We start from the raw sequence: 15,716 nt of genomic DNA, 5'->3' as shown, positions 1-15,716 counted from the left end.
AAGATGTTTGCTTACAAAAACATCCCCACTGCCTATCTCTCCTTTTATCAAGTCCACAATTCCAAGCTGTCTCCCTTAACCATAAATACCCTAGACTAGGTGGCACTACTGTACCCTATCCATCAAAATCTTCCGAAGCTCAATGTCAATCTGTTTGAAAGTCCTGCCCCTCCTCCTCCCGTGCATCAACTCGTCATGAATGTCCTCGCGGATATTCTTCTTGAACTTGGTCACATCAATATGCATACTGAGCTGCTCATCGTCAGGTAGTGCCGAAGCCTCAAATCGTTTCCGACCAGACAGAGCACTCATCTGAAGAATGAGGGTGATAGATCGGGCGCCGTGGCGGAATTTCCTTTGTTTGAGGAGTGCATTGAGGACTCTGCCATCGATAGGAATGTCCTTGCCCTTGGATACGTTGAGTCGTCGTGACAGGGCGCTTCGGAGGACCATTGCTCGGCGGACTGTGAACATCTCGTCTTCATTGCCCTTGCCGATCTTGTTGAGACCCCTGATGTTGATATATGCACTCAGCCTGCTGACGAAGTCGGGCTTTTTGGCCTTCTTATCCTGATCTCTCTTCGCGTTCTCAAGTACCCGTTTCTCATCGATTTCGTTGCTTTCGTCCTCCTCGTCATCGCTCGTGTCGCTGTCATCTGTGCCGCTATTGGACCCATGATGCCCGCCGTCATCCTTCTTCTTCTTGTACATACCTTTGGTAAATTCTGCCCAGGTTGACGATGTTCCGCCCACGAAGATGAAAATAGCCTTCTTCAAACTCCGCTGTTGACCATCTTCAAGGAAGTATCCATCCTGCATAGGCGCCAGGAAGTATTTCAGCCAGCCTAACTCTTGTCGTTCGAAGACACTATCGAACTCATCAAACATTACAACCGGCATCTGCCCAGCAAGCGCCATGTCCCTGATGTTGTGGAAAGTGGACAGTAGCTCAAAATGAGACATGAACTGGGAAAGGTTAACCTCGATGGGATCCTTAGAGCCAGGTAACATGGTTTTGATGACTTCCTTCACCCCGAAAGACTTGCCAGCACCGGGTGAGCCAAACACTGCGATGGAAAGCGGCTTGCCTGGGGGTGAGGCAAGATACTCGTCAATGACAGCAGCCGTAGATCGGAAACATTCGATCTCGATTCGGTCTGCAGTGAGAAGGTTTCCGAATCGAGCTGTGGGAACACTGCTTTCTAGCCATTCTGTCGACCCCTTGGTGACTATGTCGCTACTCACGTCGCCTTTCACATCAGAAATAAGTGTGAACAGAGACCAGTCACCACTGGCCTGGACCACTCCCTGCGCCTCGACAGTGATGAGCCTTGGCTTTGGCAAGCTATCCAGATCGAAATGCTTGGGGCATGGATAGTTGATTGAGTCGTCATCCTTGCAAAAACGGACCCTGGCATAACGATGGGACCATGTCAAAGCCAGATCGACTGCTGCCTCGACTTGGGTTTTGCTTAGACTCTCGAGAGATCGATCTGACTCTCTCACTAACGAGGCAGCCAAGCCAGAAACAAATGCCATGTCGATGCCCGGGATGTTACCCTTGTGAGACCGAAGGAGATCACCCTCAGCCTTGTCAGGTACCAAGTAACAATGGAACTGGGGATCCTTGTATGTACCGTTGGGTGTGGGCGGAACGTATATGGCGCCTTCGTAGCCCAGACGAACAATTACGTGCATACCCTCGTATATGTGATTGTTGAACTCGTTGAAATGAGCCTGGAAGTCCTCTATTGTCTTTTCCCAAGAAACTCGACGGGAGATATTGAAACCATGAGCACGAAGATCCTCTGCATCGATGACGATCAGGACCCTCTGGAAGCCCTGTGTATCGGCGCCGAGTTTGACCCGGTGGCGGGTGGCCTTTATCGCCTTCTTCCAAAGTCCCTTCTGGAAGATGGGCGAACGCATCTGGTAGATGAGCAGCCGGGCGTCAGACTGCGCGTTTTCGTGATCACCTCTCGACACTCCAAAGTCATTCCAGATGATGATCTTCGGGTCCGCATCTGAAGCGGCGGTGATGGGCGGCACGTCGTCTTCTGCAGGAACTTCTGGGGCATCATCCTCTTCATCCCCACGCGGTCGGGGGTTGTCATGATCATGCAGGTTATACTGTTTGACAGTTTCATATAGATCAGTGTCCTTGGGGGCGCCGTCGTTGTTCTTGATATCCTCCAGATCGAAGATTGTATGCGGGTTAGGCGCATTGTGCTTGGACCTGAGGTAATTTCTTTCGACCTTCCAGTTCTTGCCGTCGCTTTTGAGCAGCCGCTTCATCAGGTCAACTCCACCATCAACAAATACCGCGTCTTTGGCGGATGATCCAGCGATTGGTGTCATCAAGCATTCCCGACGCTTCTCGCCGTAGACGAGAATCTTAGGAGGATTGTCAGGCTTCGGCAGCTTGAGTTTGACTGGAATCAACATGTTAGAAACCGATGCACGCGCTTGATTGGATCCGCAACCTACTTCCACAGCCCTTGTGGCCACCATATTCAAAACACAGATAACCCTCCTCAGCATGATTGGAATAACTTCCTGAAGCACAGATATAAACCGCAACGACATCACCTGTCTATGGAAACAATTAGTGGGTATGAAGGACAATGGATTGACAAGTGCAGTAATTACTTCCACATGCTTGAGAATATTGTCATCTTGGATGAAGGTACGACCTAGACACTGAGACAAACTCGTTAGCATGAGCCTTTTGGATATGGGAGCTGCCATACCCATTCCTCTTCCTCACTCTGGACACGGTGTCTATGGCTGAACCACTCGAGCAGTTGACCGTTGTCAAGCTTTCTCGATTTACGCTCGGCGGCCTCTTCTTTGCTGCCGCAGATACGAATCTCGAACCAAGTGGATCCTTTCGGATTGGCCTTGGTCTGACCATCAGACACTTTGCCATGAGAGTACGTAACCAATTGAATGCCTGTGGGTCGCTCCACGGTGGTACGGCTTAGTAGCTAAAGATTCAAAGAATTACGTTAGTGACTGTGGGGGTTGTGAAGGTAGGTATAGCGCACCTCAGAGCTAAACCAAAATTGGCGAACGACACCATTGTCGGCGGATGCCGTCGCAGCTTCAGGAGATCGTAGATACCAACGACCCGGGTAGACCGCTTCATCCAGGCCAGGAGGGAACTCAGCCAGGTGGTTCAACGTGGCGAAGTCCTTGGGTTCTTGAAGATTCTCGCCCATGGTATTCGAAATGATTGTCAACGGAGTAGTAAAGGTTTCTGAGGTATCTTGAAAGTGTAATATGAAGATATTGAGAGTCCGAGGGATGTTTGACCTAAGGGATCATATTTATAAGGTCTAGTCTACACTGTTTGAAGTATGTAGCAAGGTACCATCAAAAGGAATGGTGATTTGGGATGTTCCCATAACAATATTCATTACAGGTACCGTTTCTGATTGCATTGGCGTCGTTGTTTCAGCCATTTTCAGTCTTGAAGCCATTCAGCAAGAGGCGCACCGTAAAATCACGCTTACCGCGACATTTGTGATGAATGTCTCCAATATAGCTTGGCTTATAGCGGTGAGAGTCTATATCTGCCCAACAAGAAAAGACGGCTGGCTTGAGGTCTGCATAGCGGAACGAAATAGGCAGCTGAAGGTGAAACCCGTCAATGGATTGGCATGTATCTCGTAACGGTTTCAAGCCTCTTACATTTACTAACAGTGGCTTAGCAAGACATGCAATCGAGGTACATTGTCTTTACAGTAAGACTGAATAAGCCTTGGGAGAACTGCTGGGTTCTGTGGACTGATAAATGCATGACGGTGAGAAATTAAAGTTATGCCACTACGTCGACCTTAGAGAACCCGTTTATATTATCGCTTCCTTTCCGATAAAGAAATCGAATCGCGATCACAAGCAACCAGTCCGACATCCGGTCATCAGATATGTCTCAAATTCAGCCAAAACAGCGATCCGGCCTCAAAGGGAGCGAGAAACATACATGGTAGTGCCTCAAAACAGAACCCTTCGAATTGCCTACGAGAAACCCAAACTGACATATTTCAATCAACCATAAGGAACGAAAAGATTGAGTCAAGTTACATACCGGTCTAAGTCATTTCATACAGTTCAGCTATGTCGCATAGCTTGTGGCTAGCTGGGCACTCCCGCTCTCCAGTCCTTTTCCCCACAATGTTGCACCGTGTCTCAGCCCTTGAAGTGCGCAACTAGTTCAACGAATAAGAGCACACTCGTTGTATGCCGCGCCGCCTTCACGGGCGATCTAGATTCCAGAACAATCGAGTTTATGGAATCAGTACCTGACAGTCGGGGAGGGAGACTAAAAGACGGTGATATTCCGATACTTGAAGCCCATGCTCAAACACGCACCCGCGTACCATCAACGTATAGATCATCCAATCTATTATTGGTCAGTTGCAGATTGGTCTCATATGCACAGTCTATGCCGAAGAAGGGTTGGTCTAGGGACCACCAGACACAATTCTCATCACACATCAACATGCCAGTGACCAAGAAGAATATGCAATCGTGTGCCTCTGTCAGTACTTTTGTGCAAGAAGCTACATTATAAAATGAAACCGTCTTTAAATCGGAATGCTGACATGCAGCGGCGCCTCGCTAGGTACTGACCCTGCAAGGATGCGGTCTTGGCATTGATTTTTCAGCTACGCCACCGTTGTCTCTCACACTATCGTTCCCAAATGTCTTGAGGCTTACATGCTTGGATAGAGGACCCTACTGTTGCCGCTCATGTGGGATAGATACAAGATACAGTCTCAAGATTAACTTCCTGAAAAGCTGAATGCGACGTTGGTCTGACTAGGAACGGTCGCCAGCCAGGAGTATTTCAATGAGAAGGCGATTGGCGGTTGGCGCATAAATGAATGGTTCATACACCGGTTCCTCTTGATAGATAATCATGATCTACGCTTTGGCAATATTAACGAACACGTAGACAGGGTTGAAGAAAGGTTTTCCAGGGTCTTGTTTTGCAGCCCAATAGACAAGTATGTAATTTTGCCGCGTAGTACATGTTTGATTCAGTCACGACAGTATTCCTTTAGGAGTTTTCAAAACCTGACAATAAAAGGTCAACTTGAAAGGGTTTTCAATTAATAAGTAAACTTACCACATAGCACCATAAACAAACTACATGTGTTAAGTAAGCTACAGTAATAAATATCAACCCATTCTAACCTTCAAAGGATTTAAACAGTTTAGTGTCATACTCGAAGGCCAACGTGTTGACCAATAGAGCTTGTAACATAACCATAATCCGAGTCCCCCATGTCCACATACAACTGTTCTCGTGAAGCCTCCACTTTGGCTACACTTATATCCCGAGCTGAAACTTCTCGAACCACCTCCATCACCCAGTCGACTTTGGTGCGTGGAACGAATATCCCTTTCTGAATAGGATACCAAATAAAGGCCCAGGCTAGTAACATGACTAGCACTATTACATAGATGATGAGTATCAATAACGCTATTAGTGCAATCCTGATGCGACGTTGTCTGACACTAATTGTGCGGGATACCACATGCTGATACTGGGTATCCTTTGTAATCATGTAGGCCTGGAAGAATCGTATAAGGTCTCGTCCCGTCGGATGATATATGGATTTGCTGTTTATGGACTGGTCCACGACGCTGGCTTGATAAAAATCGGAATAGGCTCTAGCAATGGAATATGTGTTTTCCGTCCACAGGTAGGCGATATGATTCGGATCAAGGACGCGCCCCTGGCGAATAACACAGTCTGCTCGAGTATAAGCTGAATACTCAGCTGGGCCGATCCCGAAAAAATGGCCCTCGACAATGCCTCTAGGGATGTTGTGTAAGTGGAAAGCCAAAAATGTCATGCGCATTGTTTCATTGTTTGTTTGAACACGAACAGCATCGGAGGCAGTCGAGAGCAAGACAAACAGAAGAATGTCTTTATATAATTCCCGAGTCGCATGATATCCTGCCACCTCGAAAACTTCCTGATATGTAGATAACTTTTCTTGGATATCGGATGGATAGGCTGAACGTACGTCGGGGATCTCATCGAGTACTATTTTCGATATGATCCCTTTAGCTTTAACGGGATGTTCGGTTAGAGGAGTATATTCGCAAGACATCGTCCAACTGGAATTCCACTGGGAAGATTTGTATTGCCAGTCCACGCCGGTATCTGGGAGGAAATCCAACAGCTCTGTATATGGGAAACCGGCGTCATGCAGGCGGTTGATAGTTGAGTTCCATTGGACCAGAGCCGAACGCATATCAGTGTGATCGATCGTTGCCATGGCCACTGGTACCTTCGTATCTCTGATTACGAAACCATAGCCTATTGTATATCGGGCGATTGGGCCGGCAGCAATGCCAATGATGGATAAGACAACTACCAATGCGCAGTAAAGTAGCAGACGGACGTGAGTCCACCAGTGGCCGGTCTTGAAAACAGCGGTAGTAGTATCCATCGCATCCCCAGGACTAGAGACCACTAGAAGGTCAAATAGACCGACAAGAGCCTGGCGGTTCACCTTTGCAGCATGGTGCTTCCACCTGAAGTAGCTGAGCACCCATATTCCGAAAATGCATAGTAAGCTAATTACTGCAATTTAGTTAATGATAGAATCTCCACGAAAAGAACTGATATAAATAAGGAAGCATTTTATCTTACATAAAGTCGTGACTGCACGAGCATTACCTAGGTTCCAAGCCAGAGGGAGAGTTACCCACAGCATGGTTCATTTGGTAGATCAGGTTATTCAGTGTCTCCTACCTTACCAGGGTCTACATGTTGTGTCTTCGAAGGCATCTCGGGGTTTTAAGCTTACAGGACGGCGTAAGAGCACTAGTCGATGGCTAAATCTAATCCTTAGGACCTTTCAGCCAACTGGACTTCTGATTTTGGATAGTTATTAATTCAGCTGAGGCTTAAGCCATGGCGTTGCTTGGCAAGGCCTAGATTCATACCTCCGAATTTGATAGGTTGATTGCTAGACAAATGACATGCCGGAGTCCGTTGATTCTCGGTTGTTTAAGAATCGAAAGCTTCCCTCCCATACGAATTTCCAACGGTCTGGATTTCCCCGCCCGTATGAGAAGCCAGTCGAGGCCAGAACCTCCAGCTGTAATATGCGCAGCGACTTCTGGTTGGTCGAGGGCTTTTAGCTTTAAGGTTACAAACCTTATATCACAGGATAAGATGACTCTACCTCCGATACAACGCGCACGCCCACAAATAACTGCGATATTCACTACAGGCATCTGGTTCAGCCATTGGATAATTAATTCCCAGTGTTTGTCCGGCTGGTGCAAGGCTTTGGATCCGTTGACCATATAAACATTCATGATGTAGTAAGCGGCGGTAGCGTTGTTAAATACGAATACTTGTACATCCTAACACGCTTCACGCCTTTTGTTAGCGGTCCGCGTACCCAACAGCGTGGAAGTAATAGCTAAGTTACTCTTAATTCCAGCTGACGCGCCCAGACTACAAGAGTTACTGGCTACAGAATAGCTTAGAACGTTCCGCCGCTTATTGTCGCTGACTGGGCCTGAGTTGGCGCGAACCTACGTTGTGATACGGCGATGGTGCGGTCATAACTTCATCATAATGAGAGCTTACTGAACCTGTTATAAAACCGCTATCTGCTAAGATTGCCCGTGCAATCTACAGATTGTCTAGCCGTCAAGCCTGCTAGGGCTATCCGCCATGTTCAATCTGCTGCTATTTACATCACACCCCGAGATGGCCATGGGGGAAATTCAAAATCCACAGCCTGTCTTGACTATATCCAACTCCGATGACGCGACGGGTACCAAGTGATCTTTCTGAATTAACTGCGCAATGGTGAGGTTCAATGCCTCACCGCCAGTGTAAAACTGTGTCCCAAGACCTGGCTGGCCGAACCACGGTGCAATTGGTCCAGCTTCTACCGTAAAAGCCTTAGAGACCTTGTACACGCGGTATTCGTGCGGAAATTCTGTGTTGTTTATTTTGGTGTTTAACGCGTCCGGAGCAAGCGACCGTTGGGAGAAAGGTGAAGCAGCCAGACTGAGAAATTTCCCTTACTTTTGTCAGCATTCATTGCTCGGTTCGTTTAGAACTTTTTCTTACCGTTTTGGCTTCCGAATCGATCTACTAGGGTTCCTACTGCAAGCCGCATGGCGATTTTTACGGGATGGCCCCTCTCATCTAGTAGAAAACCCCCTTGTTCAGGGTAGTTCCAACCACCAGTTTTGTCTTTACCTTCTGTAACGTTCCACCATCTCTCAATGAAACTCGTCGGTGTGTCCAACCCGAAACGATCATATCTTGACATAACGGTGCCCAAAATGAGCTTTTTCGGCAGGTTCTTGGGTCCAAGACGTGTGTCTTCGCACACGTAGTCCTTGCCATCGGTTCCGTTTCGGTCTAGGAGTAGACCGCACTGGCATGTTGGAGCAGCAGGTTCAGCGAGGACGAACTGTGGCAGAGTCCATGCTGCTGACACTTGAATAAGCAACGCAATTGAAATGGAAAAGAGTGAGGAGAAGTGCATTTTCGCTGATCAATGGAACGGTGATGAAAGGTGTTGCGTAGGAGAGATTGTCTTTGGAATCCAATGCGCTCCAGTAGAACATATTTAAAGACCTCTAGAAGAATTCAGTAGAACAAGCATTCTAAATCCCCATTCCAGGGTCACTCGGATATTCAAAGCTGGACTCTTTGAAATTGAGTCAACTGAGATTGGCTTCCGTCCGCTATTCCTTGCTAAGTATGATGTCTCAGGGAGTTCGAATCCAGTTCCAGCGGGGCGTTTCCGCCGCAAGCTGAGATTCCAGCACAGCTAGCCGCTTTGACGAATCATATTCCTCGGTCTCAAACATTCAATAATCTTCTATATTATGAGGAAGGTGAAGAGGCCGAAAAGAACATCGCGAAAAGCTAGTCGCTGCATTGGAAGCAGCATTGACGGAAACACGTATGCAAATCTCAAACAATATCACATAATAGTGGAATGTTCAGGTGTGGCCTTCGACAGAAGAAGTGTCAAATTAGGTTAGCCAGCTGACTTTCAAACAGTCGAGACTTCGAGTGTATTCAATAGTGGGAGCGTAGTCTCAGTCACGCTCTGAAATTTAGAGGGGTTGTGAGACAAATCAACCCTGGAGCCAACCATGAGCCTGTCAGAATCGCGGCTAAGCCGGGGTTTTTGAGTAGTCCAAAATGGGGGGAGGGTTACCCCTGCAGATCGGCTATAGCGTGGAGTTCTAGTGCTGGTCTGGCGGATCATATTCCCCACAGTATCAACGGGCATGCCGAGGTTTGCTTAACTATCTGCTGCAACTTGACCATCACAAGGGACATTTATTGGAACTTGGTGCTTATGTAGAAGTCTCGATGTGGTCTAGACTCTGCCGTTGCGAGCTGAGGCGGGTTGGTAGATTGACTTAGGAAAATTACCCTGAAGCTCGAGAATGTTCGTTCAATGGGCTTACATGGACCCCATTGTGTTACTGGTGTGGTGGTTCTTGCAATTCTGATGGACTATAAGATTGAAATGAGAGCCATTTGCTCCTTATCAGTTGGATCAACAGTTCTCTGCTTTATATCCCAAAGTCGCAACACACTTTGTTTTTACCAACATCAAATATGCCTGTCAAGGATTCTGACGTCCTTACCATTCCGGAGGAAGCTAATGGGTACCGACACCTGTCGCCTGGAAGCAGAGCTTTAAGGAGTTCAACAAGAACTACATGCGTATCGAGTTCACAAACACTCGTGGTAGGCATAACTCCTTAGAAGAGTCATTCGGTCTAACACCAATAGCCGAGGAACCTGAGAAGACCAACTATCTCTTTGTCTCAGAGATGCTTGAAATTTTCAAGTCGTCGAAAAATGAGAAGACCGAGACAGGTTAAAAACTTACCGTCGACGAAGACTATCTGTTTGGCCAGCAGAGAGGGAACAGAAACCGCTTCCTTGTATACCATGATAAGGAGAGAGTCGTCTTCCAAGTATGTCAGCCAGCTTGATAGAGAGTGGATGAAACTAACATTACCCTAGCACCGATTTGTTGAGGGAACTCTTGAAAGCTTCTCAAGACAAGCGACCGAGGTTAGTAACAAGCTGGGTTATGGCGAGGTGAAGATGATGTCGGCGATCATGAGTGCGCAAATAGGAAATAAACTTCACCCTATGAGCGACGCCTCCAGGTAACGTGGTAAGAAGTTCGGTGATGGCCACGAGATTAAACATTGCAACAGAAGAGGTGTTAGTCTCTTCAGAAGAGTTCCAGGTTCAAGTATCTGGATAACGCATACTTCCTCAATACTAAAAATACCCTTTGCGTGAACAACCAAATTATCAGCTCCCTTGTATATAATCGTAGCGTTCTCTTCAAATGTAATTTCATTAACTGCTAAACTGCAAGCTAGACTAGACTCCTCCATCTATTAAACGAATATTTTAAATAGTATAAAAAGCTGAAAATTGTAGTAAGGTATTATTCTCGGAAAGCTCTACCTTCTTTACCAAAGGTCTTTCGGAATACTACAGTGGAAAGGCTCGTCTTTCGTGAGCTTGTGAAAGTTGACGAAACACTTGGGATACTGAATGGGTTTGTTGATGTTGAAGTCCTTCGAGCTTGGTACTGAGGGTTCGCCATTGTTGCACTCGTAGTTGTTGATGAGGGCGGCCTCGTAGTCATCCACAACCTTCTTCATCTCCTTGATTTCAGATTCGGTAAGGATGTCGTGTTGTTGGTTCTTGCCAGGACGTCTGTAGTTACTTCTTCCGAAGCAGACACAGTTCTAAAAGAAGGCGGGATGTGTTAGTCTGAACATCGAATAGAGGATAGCACAGATGAGGATATAAAACATACGTTATCATGCCAGATGCATCCAGGCAGTTTGTTGCGGCAGACATCCTCTGTCAACTTTTGCGTTTTGCCTACTGGATCCGAGGCTTTCGTTCTTTGCTATTATTATAAAACGTTAGAGTTGCTCAGAAAAAGGTAAATGTATGCAAACTTACATAGTCACATTCAGCTTTACTGTTAGGCTGTCATGGAAAAAGGTCAAGTTAGAAATGATCTCAAAGGGAGCGAGAGAAGAGAGAACTTACACCACTCCACATCAAAGAAAAGGCAGTACCCTTGTAGCCTTGCTTGAGACATCTAATCTTGGCGAATTCCAACTGTGAGATAAGTCAGCATAGTACTCAATAGCAACCATGTATCAATAGAGCTTACCCATTTCTTGTGTGTAGCAGTGACATAGACCTGCATAGCCTTGCTGATCAAGGGCTCCGACAGCCACTCTCCCTTCAGGAAGCGGGTTCGAACAAAGAGCTCAGCGTACTCGTCCTTGTCCTGTTCCTCTACATCGCCCTCCCAGTTCTCAGGTATCTCGCCCTTCATGACCTTCTCGACGTAGCCAGTAGTGGCGTTGAGCACGGCAGAAAAGGCCGTGCCGTAGGCGTTCTCGAGGTCGTCGTTGAGATCGTCGACGGTAACAGTATCGCCGAAGAGATCACCGTTGGCAGCGATAGAGGCGACAGCACCCGAGAAGAAGGTTATGGCACCCGCGAGGCCGGTACTGCCACCTGCAAGACCGGCACCTGAGGTGAGGACACCAACCATCATGTTGAGAAGCATGCCGCGATCGTCCTTGGGCGGATCACCGTACTCCTTGACGATCTCCTTGATACCGCTCGACAGCTGCTGGATGCTGAAGTTGATGTTCTTCATCCAGAGCTTGTGGAAGGCGCTGAACATGTTGGCAATCTGGATATGGACATAAAAGGCCATGGGAGGCGTATAACTGGAGCAAGGCATGGCACCAGGGCCTGTGCACGTTGTTGATCCGAGATCCTTGCAGTCAAAGGTAGAGCTACCTTGCTTACCACCAGCGATGACATCCTTGAAGAATTTATCAGTCCAGTTCTTAGCACCGTTTTTCTTAAGCCATGCGTTAAACCAGTTGAGCGCGCCGCTCCCATACCACGCGTTGAACACCTCCGAAGAGTCCTCAGAGGCGAACTCATATTTGCAGATGTCATCCACAAGGTCCTCAGGCCAGTTAAGACCTTTATCACCAGAAGAGCCAGCGGTTGTACCCTTTTGAGCCAGGGCTGGGATCTTGGGAAGGTCACTGTCGCTGTCCTTGTCGTCCTTGTCGTCTTCGTCCTTGTTGCATCCGCTCTGGCATCCATCACCGCAGTGGCCGTCAGAGCTACCGCACCAGCCCCCACTTGAGCAGCAGTCACCGTAGCTTGTTCCCTTGCAGGTAGCGCCGAGGAAACCGGCACCGCATCGGCCATTGGTTGACTTGCCATTCTTGATACACTTACCACTGACACAGCCCGTGCCACAATGCAGTGATGATGATCCACATGAGCCATACTCGGAGCAGCAGTCGCCATAGCTGGTACCCTCGCAGATGGTACCTTTGTTCTTGGGTCCACAAGAGCCGTCCTTGGACTTCTCGGGCTCCATATCACTGTTTTGTCCCGTACCGGGCTCAAAGTCGACACTCCAGGCCATCAAACCGCCAAAGCAGTAGTTGTTTGCAAACTTGCGCTTCAGCTCAATCGTTTCGGCGTCGTCGTAGCCGATCCACTGGTCATCAAAGACAAGCTCCTTCATAGCCGAGTCCTTGAGAAGACGGGTCTTGCCTCCGTTCTTGGCCTTGTCTTGGATCTCCAACAGGGACATGACGCCCGCGCTGTTAGTGCACTTGGCTGGGTTGCTGGGGCCGGAAAAGGGGCAGCCAAGTGTGTTGCATTTGGGATCGGTCAGGGTGTATCCACGGCCATACCACGCAACACCGAAGACAATCTTGCTAAAGTCAACACCTGCATAGGCCAGAGGAATAGTGTTATTCATGATCTCGCGGATGTCAGCTTGACCTCGGACGATAGGGTCCAAGGTCTTGACGTCAGCATCCCAGAAACCGTGCAAGTCGTAAGACATGAAGCCAAAGTGGTCGACGTAAGGCTCTAATCCAGCAACATCGAAATATCGTAGATACCAGTAGTCAGGCGCAAGAGTCAGACTAATGCCGTACTTGTTACCCCACGCCTTCTTCATGTCCCTAAGCAAGAGGACGAAATTGGCAATATCGGCACGGCTACCTCCACGCTTTGGCTCACCAGGATACTCCCAGTCAAGATCGATACCCTGGAAGCCGTACTTATCCATGAAGGCAGCAGCCGACTTGATAAAGTTGGCACGGTTCCCAGCATCGGCGCAAAGGTTGGCCCAGGTCTTATGGGTTGGCTTGTCTTCGTCGCTGAAGTCGTAACCGCCCACGGCGACCCAAGTCTGCAGGTTTCTACCCTTGCCCTTGAGAGCAGTGAAGTCGCGGACATTGTCCTCATCTTCAGCCTCGGCAAGCTTGACAGCATAAGAGTTGGGGTCGATGGTGGCAAAGGCCCAGTAGAGGTGAGTGTAGCTGTCGGTCTTGATATCTTGGGGATAGATCTTGTTGCAAGCGCGGTTACGCATGTTGTTAGCTTGGTAGTAGCCAATCATACGTTTGTCGGCAGTGCCAGAACCCTCGCCACATGTCTTGGGTCGGATCATGTCGCAGCTACCGTAGCCTTGCTGGCAGAGAGACCACTTGTTGGGACCAACGCAGTGCACCTCTGTGGTACCACACCAGCCGCCAGAACTGCAACAAAGGTTGAGACCACAGGGGATGTCACCACCTTCAGACAGCTCACCGCACATGGCTGTGGCATCGCAGTTGCTTTGGCAGCCTTCGTCACAGAAGCCTTTACCGTAACCGCAGACGCCCTTGGCTGAACAGCAACTAGAGACAGATATGGTCAGTATACCGATGACTAGACTAGGGGTCTATGAGTGTTTCGATGAACTCACCTCTTGTCGGCACACTCGCCGGTAGGGCATAGCAGCGCACCCTCACCCGGGGGCTCATCCGCACGCTTGCCAAAAAGCTGTGCAGGAGACGCAGACACGAGATTTCGGCTTGTCAGGCTACTCGTCGTGTCGTTTTCAGGCGACCGCATGTCAAGCCATCGTGACAAGACATCGGGGCCGTCCACAACTGGGTTCTGATGTGTGATACTAGCAGAGGCTAGTGAGGCCAAAAGGCCATGAAGGAATAAACCCTGCATTTTGCTTAGGGTTGTTAGAAGAGTTAAAGACCAGCCAGCAAGTGCATTTTAATTGAGCAACTACTGTCTTGTTTTTATATTCTGGAAGGATGCAACTGTTTTTCGTTTCTTATTGTTCAACGCAATCGGACCAATCCAAGGCCTGTACCTGACTTTCCTTAGTCCATTTTCTCTAGTCGAGCGCCAGCGACGAAGCTATACCTGATCGTGATGTCTCCGAAGGAATACAGAGCCTCTAGAAGTGACTCCGAGGACGAAGGAGTCGGAGATCCAGTGTAGCCCCACGCGAAGGATCAATTCCCATGCGTCAATGTGGGGGGAATCAGACCAGAACAAGTTATTACGGAGCCTCAATTTAATTCTCACGTGGAGGATCACTTCCCCTGTTCGAAAATTTTGCGTGTGGAATGATTCGACACGGGGTGGGAAGAAAACAAGGCTGGTTTGACTACCTAAATTGCATGATGGCCACCTCTAAATTATTCTTTCACCCTCCGGGAATGTGAACGCACTAACAACGGTTCGCCGTTGTACTGGCTTGGCAAAATCTCCGATCCGACGGGTGGCGCCGAGTTTGCTGACCTTCTTTTTAACCTTGTCCTAAAGTAGCTTGCGATAATGACATTACTTACAGGATTTCGACTCCCAAATCACTGTCATCAAAGGGGATATGCAAGGGGTTATGTGGTAAGTCCCGTCCAGTCTGATAGCCGGTTTTTTACTTCTTCCAACAAGAAGTCTTGTCTTTTCTCTCCTTATTGTTTGCAATATATTTTTATAGTAGAGTTCTTAATGCATAACATCTAGTAGTGTTTCATTTTCAATCTGTAGACTTGTAGACTATGACACTCTGATAATCTACATCTGCTAAACAGGAAGAGAGAAATAGGGAAAGAAAAACTCATCTAGGATACTTAGCGCTTGGCAGACCTGCCGTTATCCGAGATCCACAATAATATTTTAGCGTCGGCTAACACGATGCCAAGCTGCGCTACGCTTTGGTAGATGCCGACCTACCCTTCCTATAAGAAAAACCAGCTAAATTCTCTAACAAATAAATAAAGGCTTATTAGTACACAGCAGCTACTTTACAACAGTTTACACAAAAGTAAAGCTACTACTACCCTCAACTATCTGGAGAAAATGCTGTTGTAATAGACCGCTTTATCTGTTAATACCTTACTAGGTGGTATTTTATTAATTCAAGACAGTTTCTCAGTCGCTATAGGGTACATAGCTTGCAAAATTAAAATTGCAATATCTAGTATAATTCTTCTGTAAATAATTTCTCAAATGGTATTCTTCATAGTCTGGAATTTCTCGAGAGCTAAATCAGTCTCCAAACGAATGTCGAATAATTTCACCCGAAGGCAGAAATGGAGGTTGCGAGTATAAATCTACGTGGGTCCATCGGCGTGTTGTCTGGTGAGATGAGGCAATGATTTTCTTGCCTGTGGCGCTCTCCACCAGTCCTAGCAAGAGCCATGACTGAAGGAAAGCTGCGACACATCGTCTTTGCCCGAGAACTTGAAGGCTTTCGAAGGAGTCATGGCATACACCAAGGTAGGCATTCCATACATGCTTTGCGTTGTAT

At 47.8% G+C, this 15,716-nt stretch overlaps 4 protein-coding genes across 4 annotated transcripts; all 4 read right to left on the bottom strand.

Moving 5' to 3' along the window:
* Positions 1-105: 105 nt before the first annotated feature.
* Positions 106-3,221, bottom strand: B0J16DRAFT_403698 (uncharacterized protein; the record flags this gene model as incomplete). Its single annotated transcript, XM_046132731.1, has 5 exons — positions 106-2,432; positions 2,488-2,593; positions 2,650-2,700; positions 2,751-2,987; positions 3,048-3,221. 5 exons carry the CDS (start codon positions 3,219-3,221, stop codon positions 106-108), a joined length of 2,895 nt encoding a protein of 964 aa, XP_045978508.1.
* Positions 3,222-5,065: 1,844 nt separating this feature from the next.
* Positions 5,066-6,737, bottom strand: B0J16DRAFT_323634 (uncharacterized protein; the record flags this gene model as incomplete). The annotated part of the gene is made up of 4 exons (XM_046125782.1): positions 5,066-5,082; positions 5,135-5,154; positions 5,305-6,604; positions 6,674-6,737. 4 exons carry the CDS (start codon positions 6,735-6,737, stop codon positions 5,066-5,068), a joined length of 1,401 nt encoding a protein of 466 aa, XP_045978507.1.
* Positions 6,738-7,662: 925 nt separating this feature from the next.
* B0J16DRAFT_403696 (uncharacterized protein) lies at positions 7,663-8,540 on the bottom strand (the record flags this gene model as incomplete). Its single annotated transcript, XM_046132730.1, has 2 exons — positions 7,663-8,066; positions 8,117-8,540. The coding sequence occupies 2 exons, from the start codon at positions 8,538-8,540 to the stop codon at positions 7,765-7,767; spliced, it is 726 nt and encodes a 241-aa protein (XP_045978506.1). The 3' UTR covers positions 7,663-7,764.
* Positions 8,541-12,446: 3,906 nt separating this feature from the next.
* Positions 12,447-13,715, bottom strand: B0J16DRAFT_256582 (glycoside hydrolase superfamily; the record flags this gene model as incomplete). Its single annotated transcript, XM_046123129.1, has 1 exon — positions 12,447-13,715. A coding segment is annotated over one exon (1,269 nt), but the record flags the coding sequence as incomplete, so codon positions are not given.
* Positions 13,716-15,716: the final 2,001 nt, after the last annotated feature.

This window comes from Fusarium flagelliforme, assembly GCF_020744385.1.
Source record: "Fusarium flagelliforme strain FIESC 12 MPI-CAGE-AA-0113 chromosome Unknown B0J16scaffold_7, whole genome shotgun sequence".
Classification (NCBI taxonomy): Eukaryota; Fungi; Ascomycota; class Sordariomycetes; order Hypocreales; family Nectriaceae; genus Fusarium; species Fusarium flagelliforme.
The sequence above is the reverse complement of the archived record's forward strand: the minus strand, read 5'-3'. Positions and strand labels throughout refer to the sequence as shown.